Below are 17,180 nucleotides of genomic sequence, written 5' to 3'. Positions count from 1 at the left end.
AGTTACAGAAGTGTGATTGAAATCCTGATCTCTTAATTCCCGGCCTTTTACTCTAATTTAAGGCTTCTTAAGCCTATCTTGGGATCTCCATAATGACTAAGGGCTCCTTTTACTAAGCTGCGTTAGGGCTTTAACGCGTGGAATAGTGCACGCTAGACCTTAACGCCAGCATTGAGCTGGCGTTAGTTTTTCCACGTAGCAGGCGATAATTTCCTGCGTGCGCTAAAAAACGCTAGCGCGCCTTAGTAAAAGGAGCCCTATGATTTAGATAAATTTACATGTGCTGCATCTGCAGTGCATGTGGAACTACTTCCTGTGTATTTATTGTGGAGATCCCGAAAACCTGCCTGCAAGGTACTTGGGGCAGGTTTGGGGAAGCCCTGTTCTCACCATCTCTTCGTTATATCTAGTTTGTGGGATCCTCATTCAGCCGTATGGGTCTCGTTACTTGCTGCTTCTCTTTAAGACGCTATTCTGTAAAGTGGAAGAGTAGCCTAATGGTTATGGTAGTGGGCTGAGAACTAGGGGAGCCAGGTTTAGTTCCCATTGCCAGTCCTTGTGACTCTGGGCAAGTCACTTAACCCTCCTTTGCCCCAGGTACAAAGTAAAACAGATTTGAGCCCACTAGAGACAGAGAAAGTGTTTGTATGTAATAGGTTTATATTTGAGCATATATGGTACATATCTTAATATTAACAGATAAGTTTTCCTCAAAAAAATAGGGAAAATGATTAACTCAAATATAAACTGTGGGTTTATATTCAGGTGTTTTTCTCCTTCCCCTCTCCTCCTCAGTGGTATCCAGCATTTTTCTCCTTACCTTTCTCCTGCAGTTGACTTCTCTTAGGGCATAAGCATGCAGAGGTGCTCAAGGCCCCCACACTGGCTGACCACAATGCTGTCGGCGCTGTCAGTTGTAACACTGGACTTGGTGTCATTGCTGACTTAGGGGACTCTGCTCTTTCTTCCTACGACATCGGCCATGGGATGGAAGATAAGGAGAAAGGCGACATATCAAATTCATGACACGTACTCATATGTTTCTCACTGGGAAGGGCCAGGCATTGAAGTAAAAACAGCACTTTAAAGCACTCTTGCACATTATATTTTCTGTTTGCACTATTTGCACTAGTTGCACAATCCATTAATGCTGCTATTAACGCTGCTATTGACTTTTTGCACTTGTTCCGCCATTTTGTATGGCTGGAGTTAGAAAAAGACAAGAAGATTTATCATCTACTATATGAACTATTCAGCGTTATTGGGAACTGAATCAATATATTATTGTGAAAGATAAGCGTTTGCTTTTTATATACAAGTTGGATAATTTTAAAAAAGAGCTGTGATTTAATAAAGAATAATAACTGGGAAGGGAACATATTAGCTGTATCAGCATTTGGATTGAACCCTATCATGTGTAGGCGCTATTCTATAGAGAACACTCATCCCGGAGCACAGATTTTTCCCAGCGCCTCATTTCACCACCATTTACTGAATCCGGTGCAAAATGTATGAGTGTTTGTATGTGAATGAAGAAGGAAATTAGAGAGTCATTTTGACCTGTGTGATGTATTTATTTATTTTTTCTTATGCAGAGAAACACTATTTCATTTTCTGTTTTGTTAGCAGGTGTTCCCTGTGTTGAACTCTATTGGACTGAATGAACAGGAGCTGCTGTTTATCTCCCAGTCGGTCTCTGGCCCACACTCTTCCCTGGCCTCGTGGAATGGAGTTCCAGATGTCGGCATGGTCAGTGATATAATCTACTGGATCCTGAAGGAGCATGGAACATCCGAGGAGGGCAAAGAATCGGATCTCACGCGCATTCACTTCCACACGCTGGCCTACCATATATTGGCTACTGTGGATGGCTTCTGGGGAAACCAAATAGCAGCCTTGGCTGCTGGTGCTCAGGCGGCCAGCACTCAGGCCTGCGCCACCGAAATTGTCAACATTAACCAAGTCTTTCTGAAAGCACCCTTAGAGTTTGTAACCTCTTGGACAGATGAAGCTTTAAAAATCTCTTTGAGTGCTTCTGAGCCAGTGGTTATCTGGCACAGAGGAGATATTTCATTCCATTTCACTCCTGTCTTAATATGCAAAGATCCGATTCGGACGGTGGGCCTCGGTGATGCTATCTCTGCACAAGCACTTCTGTATACAGAAGTGACAGGACAGTAAGGCATGAAAGCAGAGACCAGCTGTTCTTCCCTGGAGAGCGACCAGAATTCCCATGTGCGCATAGTGGAAATGGAAACCTGAGTGTAGCAGCTTTTTATAAACAGATCAAACTTCTAGTGCAAAAATGTAGAAATATGGAGCATGGCAGTTGCTTGGGGGCAACCCAGTGGTCTTGGCTGGATTTTAGAAAGCTGGGAAATAGGGGTAGTAAGTCTTTCAGTACATAGGCCAAAGATAGCATGATAGACTTCACACAGTCTTGTAAGCTGAGTGGTATAAGCAAGAACTTTGGATTTCAGGTATAGTATTTAAAATCTTGAAGCTGTATTTTTCTCTGTTTTTTTAGGCATTGTGTGCTTCTGATTTTACTCTCCAGTTTCATCTGTGGCAGCTGACAAGAAGTAGGAGGAAGTACTAATTGTACCTCTGCCTCTTTTCACCTTAAACCATATGGCTTTTTAATTAGATCACCTATGTGCAATGAATACCTCGAATCATGATCTCCTGCAGCTTAGAACTACAGGAGCAAACATGCAGAACACTCCTTACTCCTTATCAAGAACTGCTGTAAATATGGGATGAAGAACATACCTTTACATCTTTGCTTGTGTTAAAAAAAAGAAAAAAAAAAGTTGCTATAGATGGCTGCTGTAAGCATTAGCATTAATGCTTGATGCATCCTGCTTGCCACTCCAGTGCACTGATTTGGTTTAATTTAAAATGAAAAACTGTACAGAAATAGAGCACTTAATGCCTTTTAAGGCTAAATAAGTAATCATTCCTACACTTATCCCAAGTAATCATTCCTATGCTTATCCCAGACTGGAAAGTTGTTGCTGCATACTGTGCAGGATTTGAAAGCATAAGACTCGCTGAGCATTAATTGTAAATTGTGGTGTTGAAGAATTTCCAGTTTATACATTCCCTCCTCCCTCATTTCTCTTTCACATCCTGGAGCAGCTGCTTTTCCATGAGTAGCTTTCCATTACCTCCTGTGCAAGCTGGTGTCTATTACCTTATAAATGAGTGGAATCAATCTGGTACTTTCTCCACATGAATTACCTGGTGATACTGCTCTGATCAGGGTTGCACCCAAAGAAATGGAGAGCTGCTAAAGATCTTTTTTTAATGCAATTCATATCTCCATTATTTGAACATCATCATGCATCGTAATTTGCAAATCTTGTACATGGACTGTGCTACAACTTTCTATAGCAGAACTGCAATGAATTCAGATGTTGTAGAGGACATTAGCAATATATAAACCTGTCACAAGAAGCTACTCAAATACAAGCACATCTTTATGACATATACTAAAAAGTAAAATGAGATGAAACATGGGTAGCTACAGTAAAAAGAAAAAGCTGTAAATGTCAGGTTTTTGCTCACAATACAGTAGTAGATATGAAGCGCCATGTAAGTTTTCAGCTTTGCCTTGTTGCCAGGCTGAGTCTGACTTTTAATGTGGAATTAAGATATGGCGCAGTTCAGCTCTCTCCTTGTATTCATTTTGTTGATCATAGAGTGCTGGATGGGACTTTTGAATCCTATTTGAAGATTGCTATCACTTTCAAAATGTGGCTTCATATAACATGTTGTTTTATTCCAGCCTCTTGCAATCAATTTACATTTCTTTTCTGTGTATAATACTTTAGAGTGAGCAGGGGTTCTCATCCCAGTCCTTGGGACACACCCAGCCAGTCAGATTTTCTCAACACCCACCATGAATGTACATAAGAGAATACATTATCTCCATTGTATGCAAATTTGGTTCATAGACAAAGGCGCGAAAGACAAAGGCGCGACAAGACAATTGAGCGCAGCGCGGAGGCGCGCACCGCTCAAAATTACTGTTTTTAGGGGCTCCGACGGGGGGTTTTGTTGGGGAACCCCCCCCACTTTAATTAATAGACATCGCACCGGCGTTATGGGGGGTTTGGGGGGTTGTAACCCTCCACATTTTACTGTAAACTTAACTTTTTCCCTAAAAACAGGGAAAAAGTGAAGTTTTCAGTAAAATGTGGGGGGTTACAACCCCCCACACCCCCCACAATGCCTCCACAACGCAGCGCGATGTCTATTAAGTAAAGTGGGGGGGTTCCCCCCATGCCCCCCCGTCGGAGCCCTAAAAACATTAATTTTGAGCGGCGCGCACCTCCGCGCTGCGCTCAATTGTCTGGGTGCGCCTTTGTCCCTGCGTGCTTTTGACCTGACACCTGCAAATTCATCTCATGCATATTCATTGTGGGGATCCTGACACCTGGCTGGCTGCATGTGCTCTGAGGACTGGGTTAAGAATCATTGTTTTAGAGGATAGTTGTCAGAGAGCCATTTTTGCAAGTACTGTATTTTTCACTCCATAAGACGCACTTTTTCCAACCCCCAAAAAGAGAGTAGAAATGTGGGTGCGTCTTATGGAGCGAAGATGACCCCCCCGCCCCGCCCCACAGTACCTTTTTAAATGCCCCTTAAGCCTAGTGGTCCAGCGGTGTATGGGCCGGCAGGAGCGTGCTTTCTGCGCTACTGCCTGGGCCCGCCCCGCTTTCTGAATGTCTGCGTCACTTCCTGGGTGTGTTACTCATATAAACCACACCTAACTTTAAGTGCAGTTTATAGAATAGTGCTTTTTTAAGGTGCAATATATAGAATTCAGTCCTTAGCATTCAAAGTTGAACACCCAATTTATAGACTAAGGTTGATTGCTTGTGCAACTTAATTTAATCGGCTGTTAATTGGAGTCGGCAACCAATTGGCTTAAATTGGTGTTGGTGTTAATTGGCATCAGTTGGTAGTTGTGTGCGTAACTGACCTTCGTCACTACGAGGGAGTGCTGATAAGTCTTTGGCTTTTCCTATTTCACCTACTTTTAGACTAATAATGCATCTATCTCCAAGTTTCATCCATAGTTACAAGACAGTTCAAAAATCCACAGGATCCTGCCAAAATTGGTCCAAAATGGATTGTGAGGCAACCAATCGATCACACTTCTGATCAGCAGTGAGACTTTTGGAAACCCATTTGGCTAAGAGCATTCTCATGTCTAAAATCTTGTGAATAATGCAGCCTATTCGTTCTCGAGATATCTCCAGGTTCTCTGCTGTCTTTTTAGCAGATATTCTTTGATCATCTAGGATCATGGAATGAATGGCATCCACGTTTTCTGGAATTGTCACTAAAGTTGGTCTCCCAGAACATTCTTCGTCTTAACATGCTCCAGTGATCCAGAGATAAAAACCAATCCAAAGAATGGAGACAAGGTGGTTCCCTATGTCCCAAGAAGATCAAAACACAGAAGTCATCAAGCAAGATTCTGGCATCTATCTTCTGGGACAAAGATGAGAGTTTTGCTTTTAAAGTACCTGGAAAAGGGTGCAACCATCATGGCAAAGTACTACGTTGCACTTCTCAACAAACTGAAGCAGCAACTGGTCTCCAACTGTCGAGGCAAACTTTTGAAAGGCATCTTGTTTCTTCGAGACAATGCCGCTCCTCACAAGTTGGCCATTACAGAGCAGAAATTGAAATCTTTAGTTAGAAATTGTGAAACAACCAGCCTGCTCATCTGATTTGGCTCCTTTTGTACTACAACCTCTTTTTCCTAACCTCATGAAACACCTCAAGGGAAGAAAGTTTTCATGCATTGAGGATGCCACATTAGCTGCGGATGAGTGGTTTGCAGCTCAACCAAAAACATTTTTCTTGGATGGGTTAAAGAAGCAAGAACAACGAAGTCATAAAGCTCAATAGTAAATATGTAATAAGTTCTTGTGCCTAAGGCTAGGGGTGAAACTGAACTTAAGCTAGTAGTCTATAATAGTAATTCTGTGTTTTAGAATTTTTGCTCTGCACGCATAATCATAGCATTTAAATATTGGTGCCATTTATAAAATTTGTCCTTAGGGGTGTGGCTTTCTTGAAAAGCTAACCTCAAAGGATAGGTACTTGCACCTGCAACAAGTTTCAAATGGAAAGTGCATGTGTACTTTCACTTTAAAAAATACTGCAGGATCTGTAAGTAAGTGGACGTTAGGCCTAGTTTGAAAATTGCTTCCAATAAATAATCCAGCTAACATAGGAGAAGACATTTTTTTGAATTATGAGTCCATTGATGTCGTACATTATGAAGGTCATTTTAGAACCTTTGTGTGATAATTACATGTTGGGGTTTTTTTGTTGTTGGTTTTTTTTTTTACAATATCGCTGCTTACTCATATAGATCCTTTAGATTTTAAGATGTGTGGTTTGGGCAGTGCATAAAACTATATTCGCATGCCCCATTTTATAATGACAATACACTTATATTTTAAATTTCCCATTGGCATTTAAACCTGCTGTGAGGCATGTGTTTGAAAACGGGGTCTCCATCAGTGACAAGAGGGGGGGAAGTTTTGTTTGGTGGTGTCTTAACACTTCAAATTTTTTTTTACATGGCTCTTTAATTGGTTACCCTTGAAAGTGCATCTTGCAACTTGATACTTACACTTAAGTGTGTAAAAGCCCCACTTGATGCCAGTTTATTTTTAATCTTGTACAGCAAATCAAACTTCCAGTGTATTTAATAGAATCACGTTTAAAGTAATCCTCAATTCAGGATATACCCGATCCTCAGAGGGTCAAATTACCCAAAGATTCATGTGACAGAAGTCACCGAACCCGATCTTCATGGGATCAACGTGCTTTTTTTTTTACCATATATATTTTTTTCGTTTTAGTTTGAAATTACTATATGTCATTGAAATTTATTACTTAGCTTAAATAGTTTTTTAGGGGAGCGCCTCCACCAACATGGCCATGTTTCATATGCTTTCCTCAGGGTCGAGGCTCTCATTAAATCTAAAAAGCACATAAATACAAAATATTACCCAACGAGAATATCTTATTATAAAAAAACTCATAACGCAGCTTGATAAAAAGGGGCCTTGATTACCTCCTCTTGTTGTATCAAAATATGTACTTAAATTTGTGCAGCTCAGAAGACATCAGCATGGATCACATGCAAAAACAGAAAAGATAAGCAAGGGAAATGATGGTCTTAGATGCTTAGTCAGATTTAATAAAACAAACTTTTTAGGTTAGATTTTTATTTTTTTTTGTCGTTATTGTTGCATTGAGTGTTTAGCATTGTAAAATCCAACATCAGGCACTTTGATTATATCCTTCCTGAAAAAGCTAATTGAAATAGCTGCTGCTTGTGCTTTCTTTCAAACCAAAAGAGGCAACAAAAAGGAGACGACATGCCTGCTGCAAAACCATGGCTCTTTAATCAAGTGTAGCTTGGATATCTTTAAAGATATAGTGGTTTAAGGCTTGCTCTGAGATAAGGATCAGGACAACTCTAGGTATTGGGAAGATGAGGTGAGGGTTGGTAGATCCTGTGTTGCTTTTCGGGTACATAATAGACTCATTTGGGAGTAGCAGGATATTGGGTGGGTTTCAGAGCTGCAGTCAAATATAAAATGATATTCTTAAGAAGTGTTTTCAGCTTATAAACCCTGTTATGGAAAATGGCAATTATTTAATTGTAAGGGGTATGTGTATATAATGGAGGAAAGGATGGACATGTACACTCTTGAAAAAGAATAAGGAACAAACAACACTTTCTAAAAAAAAAAAGGGCACTTAAGTGGATTTTTGTTTTCAGCTACCTGCAAGCAATAGTTTTCTGACTTACTTATTTGCAAGAACCAGTTGGAAATTAAGAAAAGTGAGTCTTTCTTTGGATGTTGGGCTGGTTTAGTAATGCAAGAATATATGTTATGAGAACAGCAAAATTGCATTGCAACTCGCAATCTTTAATGCAGTTAAATTTTACATGTGTATACCTATGTGTAATTTTATAAGTCATTTTCTGTATGTAAAACATAAAATTACCCCCAATGTGTGCACATATTTGTACCTGCCTTGGAGCAGTTGTATATTTGTGTGCTGCTGCAGCTTTATTTATTTGAATATTTAATTTACAGCACTTAAAAATTTACAGAATTGTAGTTTATGAAACATTAGGCCCCTTTTACAAAGGCAATTATCACAGAGGGCCACGATAATCACTCTGCCCATAGGGATTCAGTGGGTGTCGGAGTGTTTCCAGCGAGACAGCAGCTACCAAGTCTTTGTAAAAGGGGAGTGGGAACCATCAGAGTTAGGGCTAGATTCACTAAGGCCACGGATCCGATCCGTGGCCAGGGGGGGGGGGCTGATTCACGAAGCGTCCTCATGCAAATGAAGGTGATCGGAGTCGCACCCCCAACACTGATGAACGATCCTGACGCATGCGCAGACCATCTTCTTTGCCTGCAGATGGTCTATGCATGCTTACAGAGATTAAAACTTTTTTTTTTTTTTTTTAACTTTTTTACTTCGGAAACCTGTAGTTTTAACCCGCAGGTTTGCACTGTGGGGAAGGGCAGGAGAGTCAGGTTAGACAGCAGGGCGGCAAGAGATGAGTCGGGGCAGAGAGCAGGGCAACAAGAGGCGAGTCCTAGCAATGGCACAGTATAAATCTGAAACCCTACATGTTTTATTGCTTTGCAAATGAAAGGAGCTGCAAGTATATCAGGAGAAACACAGGTTTTCAGTCCTACCCATTGGGGCAGTGAATCTCATTCCATGAGCTGGGCTACCCTTGGAATCTTTACAGGAGAAGCAGAATCGGGGCAGAGAGCAGGGTTTTTGCACAAGCAACTGCTTCTCAGCAGTCACTTGTTTATTGATTGGGCATCCCAGTCGGTGTTCCTGAAATTGTTTTGTGAATCACGTCCTTCCTACTTTGCATACTGTTCCCCCTCATTTATATGCATGGATCAGATCGGAGGATGATCGGCTTAGAGGTTAGTGAATCAGGTCGGAGGAAAATCGGGTTGGTACATGATTGCAAACACGATCGGTGGGCTTAATGAATCTAGCCCTTAGAAGCGTATATATTATAATCTACAGTATATGTTAATGCTTCATTTAAATATCATCAGTCCAAATTTCTAAATTTGTAGATAGGCGGGTTATAAATAAATTTTAAAAAATAAAAATAGTGTCCATAAATTAAAAAATACCTATATATCCACCATTAATGTGCAATTCTTTTAGCACAGAATTATAAAACAAATATCTTAGTTTCAATAATTTAACAATTAATAGTACTTAGCTTCAGTTAATTCAATCTGATATCGTATTTTAAGCCAGAAGAACCCTCTGCGGAAAGTTGTTGAGAAGAGAATACATCTTGCTGAAGTTTTCAGAGAAGATAGGCATGAAATATTAACATTTCCAGTGCAATAGGTGAAACATTCTAGACCAGGGGTGCCCACACTTTTTGGGCTTGCAAGCTACTTTTAAAATGACCAAGTCAAAATGATCTACCAACAATAAAATAAAAAAAAAAAACACAAAGCACACTGTACGCATAGAAAATGTTAATTATCATTCCTATTCCAGGGTTTTTCAAAGAGGTCAAAGCAGATGACTCTATGCACTGTCACCTCAGTAACAACCATACAAAAATAGACAAATATACCCCCTCCCTTTTTACTAAACCACGATAGCAGTTTTTAGTGCAGGGAGCTGCGCTGAATGCCCAGCGCTGCTCTCGACACTCATAGGCTCCCTGAGCTAAAAACCTCTATTGCGGTTTAGTAAAAGGGGACTTTAGTGTAAAATATAGACAGCAGATATAAATTCAGACACATTTTGATCACTAAATTTAAAATAAAATAATTTTTCCTACCTTGTCTGGTGATTTCATGAGTCTCTGGTTGCACTTTCTTCTTCTGACTGTGCATCCAATCTTTCTTCCCTTCTTTTAGCCTGTATGCTTCCTCTCCTCCAGACCTCATTCCTTCCCCCAACTTTTCCTTCCTCTTCCCTGCCCTTTCTTTCTCTCTGTCTCCCTTTCATTTTTTTCTGTTTCTCTTCTTTCCTTCTGTCTCCCTGCCTGCCCTTTTTCTTTCTTTCTCCCTGCCCTCCCCTCCCCCAAGCCACTGCCACTGCCATTACCATCGGGGACCAGGACCCAAACACCACCAATAACAGGTCCCAAGCTCTCCCTGCTTCGGCCAACCAGCATTCCTCTCCCCGACGTCAATTCTGCCGTCGGGAAGAGGAAGGCTGATCAGCCCAAGATCGTGATCAACCTATTGGGGGAAATGCTGCCGGGTCCTGCCTTCGCGGAAACTGAAAGTAGGCAGGACCCGACAGCAAGAAGAGGAAATGCTTCATTTACTTGTCTCCCGCCTTAGCCCGTAGCGAACGCTTGCTTCAGGGCTCTCAACATGTGTGTGCGGCTTCCCTTCTCCCCTCCCCCCCGGACATAACTTCCGGTTTCGGAGGGAAGAGAAGAGAAGCTGGCACGCACACTTTAGAGCCCGGAGCATAAGTTCGCTACGGGCTGAAATCTCCAAGCCGGTTTTTTGGGTGGTTTTTTAATGTTCAGCAGCGGCAGATGACAGCTGGGCGGACCACCCAGCTAAAAGGCCCTAGGGAGAACACTGGAGAGGAAGGCTGATCGGCCCGTAGATCAGGACGGCAACACGAGTCTGCGATCGACTCACGTTGCCTTCCTGAGCTACTGGTCGATCGCGATCGACGTGTTGGGCACCCCTGTTCTAGACAATAGGGTTATTTCCCCATACTCTCATGCTCTGCAGAAGGAATCCACTCCAGAGTTTTCACTCTGCCTCTGTAGTACTTCGCTGATCGGTTTAGCACCCTCTACAGTCTTTCCTTCTGCAAGCATGTCTGCAGCTATGTATGTTCTGCTCTCCCCATTTTATTGTTTTAAATTCGATGTAATGTCCCCTTTTTGGGTAATTTCGCATTGGAAGCAATTTTAGAGCTCTGCCTGCTTGAGAATTCACAGACTTCTGTAGCTGACAGACCAATCCCTTTTTGGGTACCTGTTAGCCAGTCTGCATAGTTTTCCTTGGAGCTCAGGGCCGTCCCTGAAGTAGTATCACCTTCTGCAAAGCAGGGGTCACGCGCAGACTGTTTGGCATACTTAGGGGGAATCAGCGGTGTTCCGCAGTATACCAGCTGCATTTTCATGCCTCCTCCTGTCCTGGTGTGCATCCTGTGGTCCACTGGGGTGGAAGCATAGTCAGACAGTGGAGTCTGATCAGCAGCCCGAAGATCAGCTTTGTGAGATTATTCCCAGCATTGCGATAGTGAATTCTTCTACAACTACTGAGAAAGAGCTGTGAACAGGTGGCGTCCAATGTATCAGGTCAGTGAGTACGAGGAGCTGATAGCTTGTGAGAGGGTCACAGTGAGTACAAGGAGCTGACAGCTAGTGAGAGAAGGTGACAGTTTAAAAAGTGGGGTTTTCTGAGTTTCTGCATGTCCCCCTGTGTTGTTCCTCCTGAAAAATACTAAAATTGCCATTTTTGGACTTTGGGAAGTGTGAAAAATATCACGTCATGGCATGAATTTGGTGCCGGCGGCCATCTTGGATTTTTAGCAATCTTTTTCTTTTCTCTCTGCTTCTTCAAAACTTTATTTTTGCTGGAAAACTGCTGGGGTAGAGTCCTTGGGGTCTCCTCTTGTGAATTCATTCCAGGATTGCAAAAATTTAGCACTTTTAGAGCATCTGTGTGCCATGTGGCACAGCTGGGGGGGACTGTAGCGACCGGCTTAGCTTTTCCCTCACAGAAGCAGATGATCAGATGCTTAGCCAGTCTGGTGGGGTGACCTCCATTATTTTTGGGGCTCGGCATGGCTGGTTCTTCAGTCAGCCTGGCTGCGGACCTTCTGCAGTCTAAGACACATGAATTTAAGTCATCTAAGGCACAATTTTGGTACTTGGCTGCATTATACTGGTGGCTTCAGCTAGTTTGCGCAGGCATGTGGGTCACAGCCTTTGGGCTGAGCACTTCTTCGGACCCTTTCATGCAGGGTCCATTTACCCTGCCATTTCCGGGGCTTTTGCTCGTCCGGCATGGCTCTTGAGCACTCAACCTTTGGACATATGAGATGTTCTCCCTTGTTGTTGAAACTCTTCTAAAGTCTAAGAAGTTGTCCAGGGGGTCAGCATAAGCTATGGTGTGGAAGGCCTTCCAATATTGGTGCATCCAAGACCAGGTGGATCTGTATTCAGCTCTGATCTCCCTGATGCTTGCCTTTCTTCCCATGGGAAAGATACTGGCCTTATAGTGGCTTCTTTGCAGATTGCGGTAGCCGGGCTCTCTTACTTAGATCCCGGGACAGTTGGTCCTCTTTGGCGTCTCATCCTGTCTCAATTCTTGCAGGGGGTTCATCATGTCAGCTGGCTGGTTGTCCATCTTATCCCTGCCTCGGACCTTAGCTTGGTGCTGTCTAGCTTTATCTGGGCTCCCTATGGCCTTCTTTCAGATGCTTCACTGTTGGATTTGATGCTGTAGCCATTGTGTCAGCTTTTCATGTTGCTTGGGCAGTGTGTTTGCCTGCCTTTCTGCCGACAGGTTCCTTGACTCAGGACTGTCTGTTGTAGCCTCTGGACATACGCAGGGTTCTCCTGCATGGATGGGAGGTCACTCACGAGTTTCGCCTCTCTGACCATCTGTTTGTGCTGACTCATTTGTTTAAGTGGGGTGCTCCCATTTCTGGGGCCTAGATATCCAGATGGGTCAATAGGGCCATTTCGTCAGTCTACATTCTTTCTGGGAAATAGTCCCCTGTTTTCGTCAAGGCGCTTTCTACTAGGAGTGTGGCTTCTTCGTGGTCCAAAGCTAGATCTGTCCCACCTGAGATTTGCAGGGCAGCAACGTAGTTTTTTATTCCCATGTTTCCAAGTTTTACAGAGTGAATGTTGTTGCAAGGCAGGACTCTGCCTTTGGGTCCTTGGTCTTAGGGGCCAGCATAGCAAGCCCACCCTAGCTGTTTGGGGGGGGGGGGAACTGCTTTTGTACGTCCATATTGTCTATAATGTCTCACCTGTTGCACTGGAAAAAGAGATTTATGTATTTACCCTGGTAAGCTCTTTTCCAGTAGATAGACGAGACATTCTGGACTCCCCGCCCTGGCTTTTCTGAGCCTGTTTATGCTTCTCCAAACTGCTTCTTGGAGGCCTCTCAGCCCTTGAGGCTGGGAAGAATTTATTTCTATGTTAATTCTCTTGGGGAATTGTGCTTCGTTTCTTTGGAGCCTGTGTTGGCAGTTAATGGTACTGTTTCATTACTTTCATCAGAACACTTTGTTGAGCCTGGTATTACAGGTGCCTCTACTTCACATAAGTTTCCAAGTTTAATATGTATTTGATTAGTCGCTTATATTGACTTCTAAGCGATGTACAAAAGATAAAAATATTAAGTTACAATAATCAAAGGGAACAAATTATATAAATAAGACTGACAGGACAAAATTAATTGATACAGAAGGAAGGGATAGGTGAGAAATACAATTTAAAATAGTAAAGAACATATAAGTGAAAAACGTTAGGGAAGAGCAAAAAGCGTCAGAGAATTTAAAAACCAGGGCTCAATCAAAGCACCTGATATAAACCTAATGTCTGGTTAGCAAACCAAACATATTTTATTAGTTGTCAAATGCATCTTTGAAAAGAAAGCATTTTAGATTGCTCTTAAATCTATCCAAGTTCAGTTCTTCTCGCAAGTGAATTGGGAGCAGATTCCATATTTGGGGGGCAGTAATGGAAAAAATAGTTTGGCGCCGTGTATTAATAGTTTTTAGGGAGGGGACAGTCGCTGTTCAGTGGATCTGAGAGATCTAAGGGAAGAGTGGGGTGGGTGCCTCTTGGTGCTTGGGTACTGACTGTAGAGGGCACTAAACCGATCAGTGAAGTACTACAGAGGCAGAGTGAAAAATCCGGAGTGGATTCCTTCTGTCTAGAATGTCTCACCTATCTACTGGAAAAGAGCTTACCAGGCTAAGTACAGTTACGTGCTTCTAATTTTGGTCCTTATTCTCTTAATAATAATGAAAAGTGTATATAAGTTTTACTGGTATGTGGCTGTATTGTACAGTTTTTCATTACTGCCACTGTATTTAGACTTAAGCCTTTAGACAGTTTGGGATATTTTTGTAGGCAATCCATTACAAAATTGCCTTAATCATGGGTATGTTGATAATTTGAAAATACTGGTGCTGTCATTTGCTGGTGTGTTTAGGATGTTTATGTACTTTTGTGCATAAACATCCCAAATACATCAGGAATGTAGTGTGTGGTTAGATTTACACAGCTTCAGCACCCCACACTACTCCTTGTGACCCTGGGTAAGTCACTTATTCCTCCACTGCCCCAGGTACATTAGATAGTGAGCCCTTGAGGACAGACAGGGAAAATGCTTGAAGTATCTGAATGTAAACCGCTTTGAGTGTAGTTGTAAAACTAGAAAAAGGCAGTATACAAGTCCCAATCCCTTTCCTTTTGTTGGTGTGTATCCACTAATATTTTTAAGTGTACTTGGTTCAAGCACCAGTACCTGTAAAGGGGCCGGAAAGCAATACAGGTTTATAAACTTACAAATTAAATCTGTGTTGTGATATGGGCAGAAGCAGTATTAAGTAGACGAGGCTGAAGAAGCAAGGCTCTGCTCGTAGAAGCGAAGTGGGCAGTCTAGGGCAGTTGGTGCTGCCAGGGACACACATTCCCTCCCCCAATACACCTACACTTTCAGAATAGACAAAAATATAGCGCCCACCCACCTATCCCTGTGACTTTGTGGAGATGCACTTACCATTTCTTCTCCTCGAGTCCCATACCTACAGATGTGCTATTTTGCAGCTAGAGCAAAGGAAGACATGACAAGATGGTGCACTTTACAACGTTTTTCTTTTTTTTCTATTGATGCTATATAACCATTTTGCATCTTTGAGATGAAAAGTATGATTTTAATAGAACTATAAGTATCCTCCATTAGTAACTGGTTTGTTTACTAAGATGTCATGTTCTTTTTACAATACCCATAAGCATATTCCGAGACTCCCCTCTGAAAGAAAATAGTAGCTCTTATGAACAATGTCAGAAGTACACACAGCGGCGATTGTAATTCTATATTAGAGGAGCAATTGTAATGTTTAACTGGGAGCTCCATACAGTAGTGAACAAATGATCTTCTATGAATGCCTTCTATATTCATAAGTAGTTAGAGGGCCTGTGTTATTCTCTGAGACATGCTTTGTATAGGGCTTTATCTCAGAGCATTGTTTAGTATCTTAAACTTCTCTTCTTTAAACCAGGATCTCTGCCATTGCAGCAGGAATGAAATTGGACAGAGACTAAGTGGACCCTAGGGTCCTTCTCTGCAATCATCTTCTGTTTTTAAATTGTGGATAGCTTCACTTGGATCTGCCAGTCAGTGGGGATGTTGCATATTCCCAGCAGACTGCCTTGTGCTTGTGTAGGAGGTTTTATTTATAAATAGGAATCTTGATTGATTTCAGAGTTGTAAGTCTGACTCCTGTTACCTTTTTATGTATCAAGTTGTGTAAATCATTGGTACCTGTTTGAATAGGCAAATCCCAGTCCCTTTTCTACTGTCTAGCCAGAAATCTGAACTTTCTGATAAGATAAGGGATGTACATTTATTTTAAATGATGGGGGGGGGGAGGAAACGTGGAGGAGTAGCTCAGTAGTTGGTGCAGTAAACTGAGAATTAGGGGAGCCAGGTTCCAATTCCCACTGTACCTCCTTAAGACACTGAGCAAGTCACTTGCCCCTCCATTACCTCGTGTATAAAATCATAGATTGTGAGCCCTTCAGGGACAGAGAAAGTATCTGTGTGTAATATGAAAACAATTGGTTGTAACAAAAAAGGCATAATGCCTCCAGTTCTTATTAAGTGTTATTTTTCAAAATTTGGAACCCAGATTCATAGGGACATTACCTAAAATATGGAAAAAGGCAACAATCCACCCTAAACTTAAGACCATAAAGAAAATTTGTCAGATAAATCAAACTATTGCCCAATAACAAACCTACCTTTCTTATCAAAACTAACTGAAAAAAGTCTTTTCCTAGATTTCAGAATTCATTGAAAAAACTAAGGTCCTTCTTACAAATCAAACAGGTTTTAGACAAAATCATTCAATAGAATACTCATTAATATGACTGACCACCACGATTCACTACAATTTAGGTCACCATAAATCTGTCCTACTCATCTCACTTAGTAACATAGTAGATGACGGCAGATAAAGACCCGAATGGTCCATCCAGTCTGCCCAACCTGATTCAATTTAAATTTTTTTTTTTTTTTTTTTTCTTTTTAGCTATTTCTGGGCGAGAATCCAAAGCTTTACCCGGTACTGTGCTTGGGTTCCAACTGCCGAAATCTCTGTGCATTCGAAACAATAGATCACCTTCTGTTACAAAAGCCTAGGGTAACTGGAATCCAAGTACTAGGCTGGTTCACATCATACTTTTCCAATTGTTCTTCTAAGATCATTATAAATAGGATCTCCTCTGAGAGCTACAGCTACAACTACGTGTATACCACAAGGGTCCATCCTCTCTCCAACATCTTTTTGGCACCCTTACTTTGGGACAATCTATTGGCCTAATAGTATACGCTTAAGCTGATGATATTCAGCTCAACCATCCAATAAACCCGGAGGACCCAAATGATATATCATAGACATTAATCATAAAATAGAAAAAAAATCAGTTCATAGCTTAAGAAAAATACGCTTGCTCTTAATGCTGCTAAAACAAAAACAATGCTCTTTCCTTACAAGGAAGATCTAACTTTAACACCCCCCCCCCATTCGTCTGAAATCAGTCCCATTACAAATTGTAACTTCCATAAAGCTCCTTGATAACTAACTTATCACCAGCAAATCAATTCCATAGTACAGAAATGTTTTCACCGATTATGGATGATCCGCTCCATCTCCAACCTTCTTGAACCAGCATCTCTAAATATTCTAATATACTTGTCATCTCAAGGACTGACTACTGTAATGCATTATACAAAGGAATAACACATAAAGAACTCAGATGTCTGCAAATTATCTAAAACACAGCAATTAAACTCAAACAATGCAAAAAAGTATGATCATGTGACACCACTACTGGT

The 17,180-nt window shown here is 41.7% G+C and overlaps 1 protein-coding gene across 2 annotated transcripts in view; it reads left to right on the top strand.

Moving 5' to 3' along the window:
* Nucleotides 1-3,789, top strand: part of ADPGK (ADP dependent glucokinase) — a 36,983-nt gene extending 33,194 nt beyond the window's left edge. Inside the window, exon 7 of one of the 2 annotated variants that reach the window (XM_033921100.1) lies at nt 1,627-3,789. In XM_033921100.1, coding sequence (XP_033776991.1) covers nt 1,627-2,181 — 555 coding nt within the window. In that variant the 3' untranslated portion in view covers nt 2,182-3,789. The remainder of the gene's footprint in view (nt 1-1,626) is intronic. The other variant, XM_033921101.1, reaches the window with a different exon arrangement.
* Nucleotides 3,790-17,180: the final 13,391 nt, after the last annotated feature.

The sequence above is a fragment of the Geotrypetes seraphini genome, chromosome 14 (assembly GCF_902459505.1).
Source record: "Geotrypetes seraphini chromosome 14, aGeoSer1.1, whole genome shotgun sequence".
Taxonomy (NCBI): domain Eukaryota; kingdom Metazoa; phylum Chordata; class Amphibia; order Gymnophiona; family Dermophiidae; genus Geotrypetes; species Geotrypetes seraphini.
The sequence above is the reverse complement of the archived record's forward strand: the minus strand, read 5'-3'. Positions and strand labels throughout refer to the sequence as shown.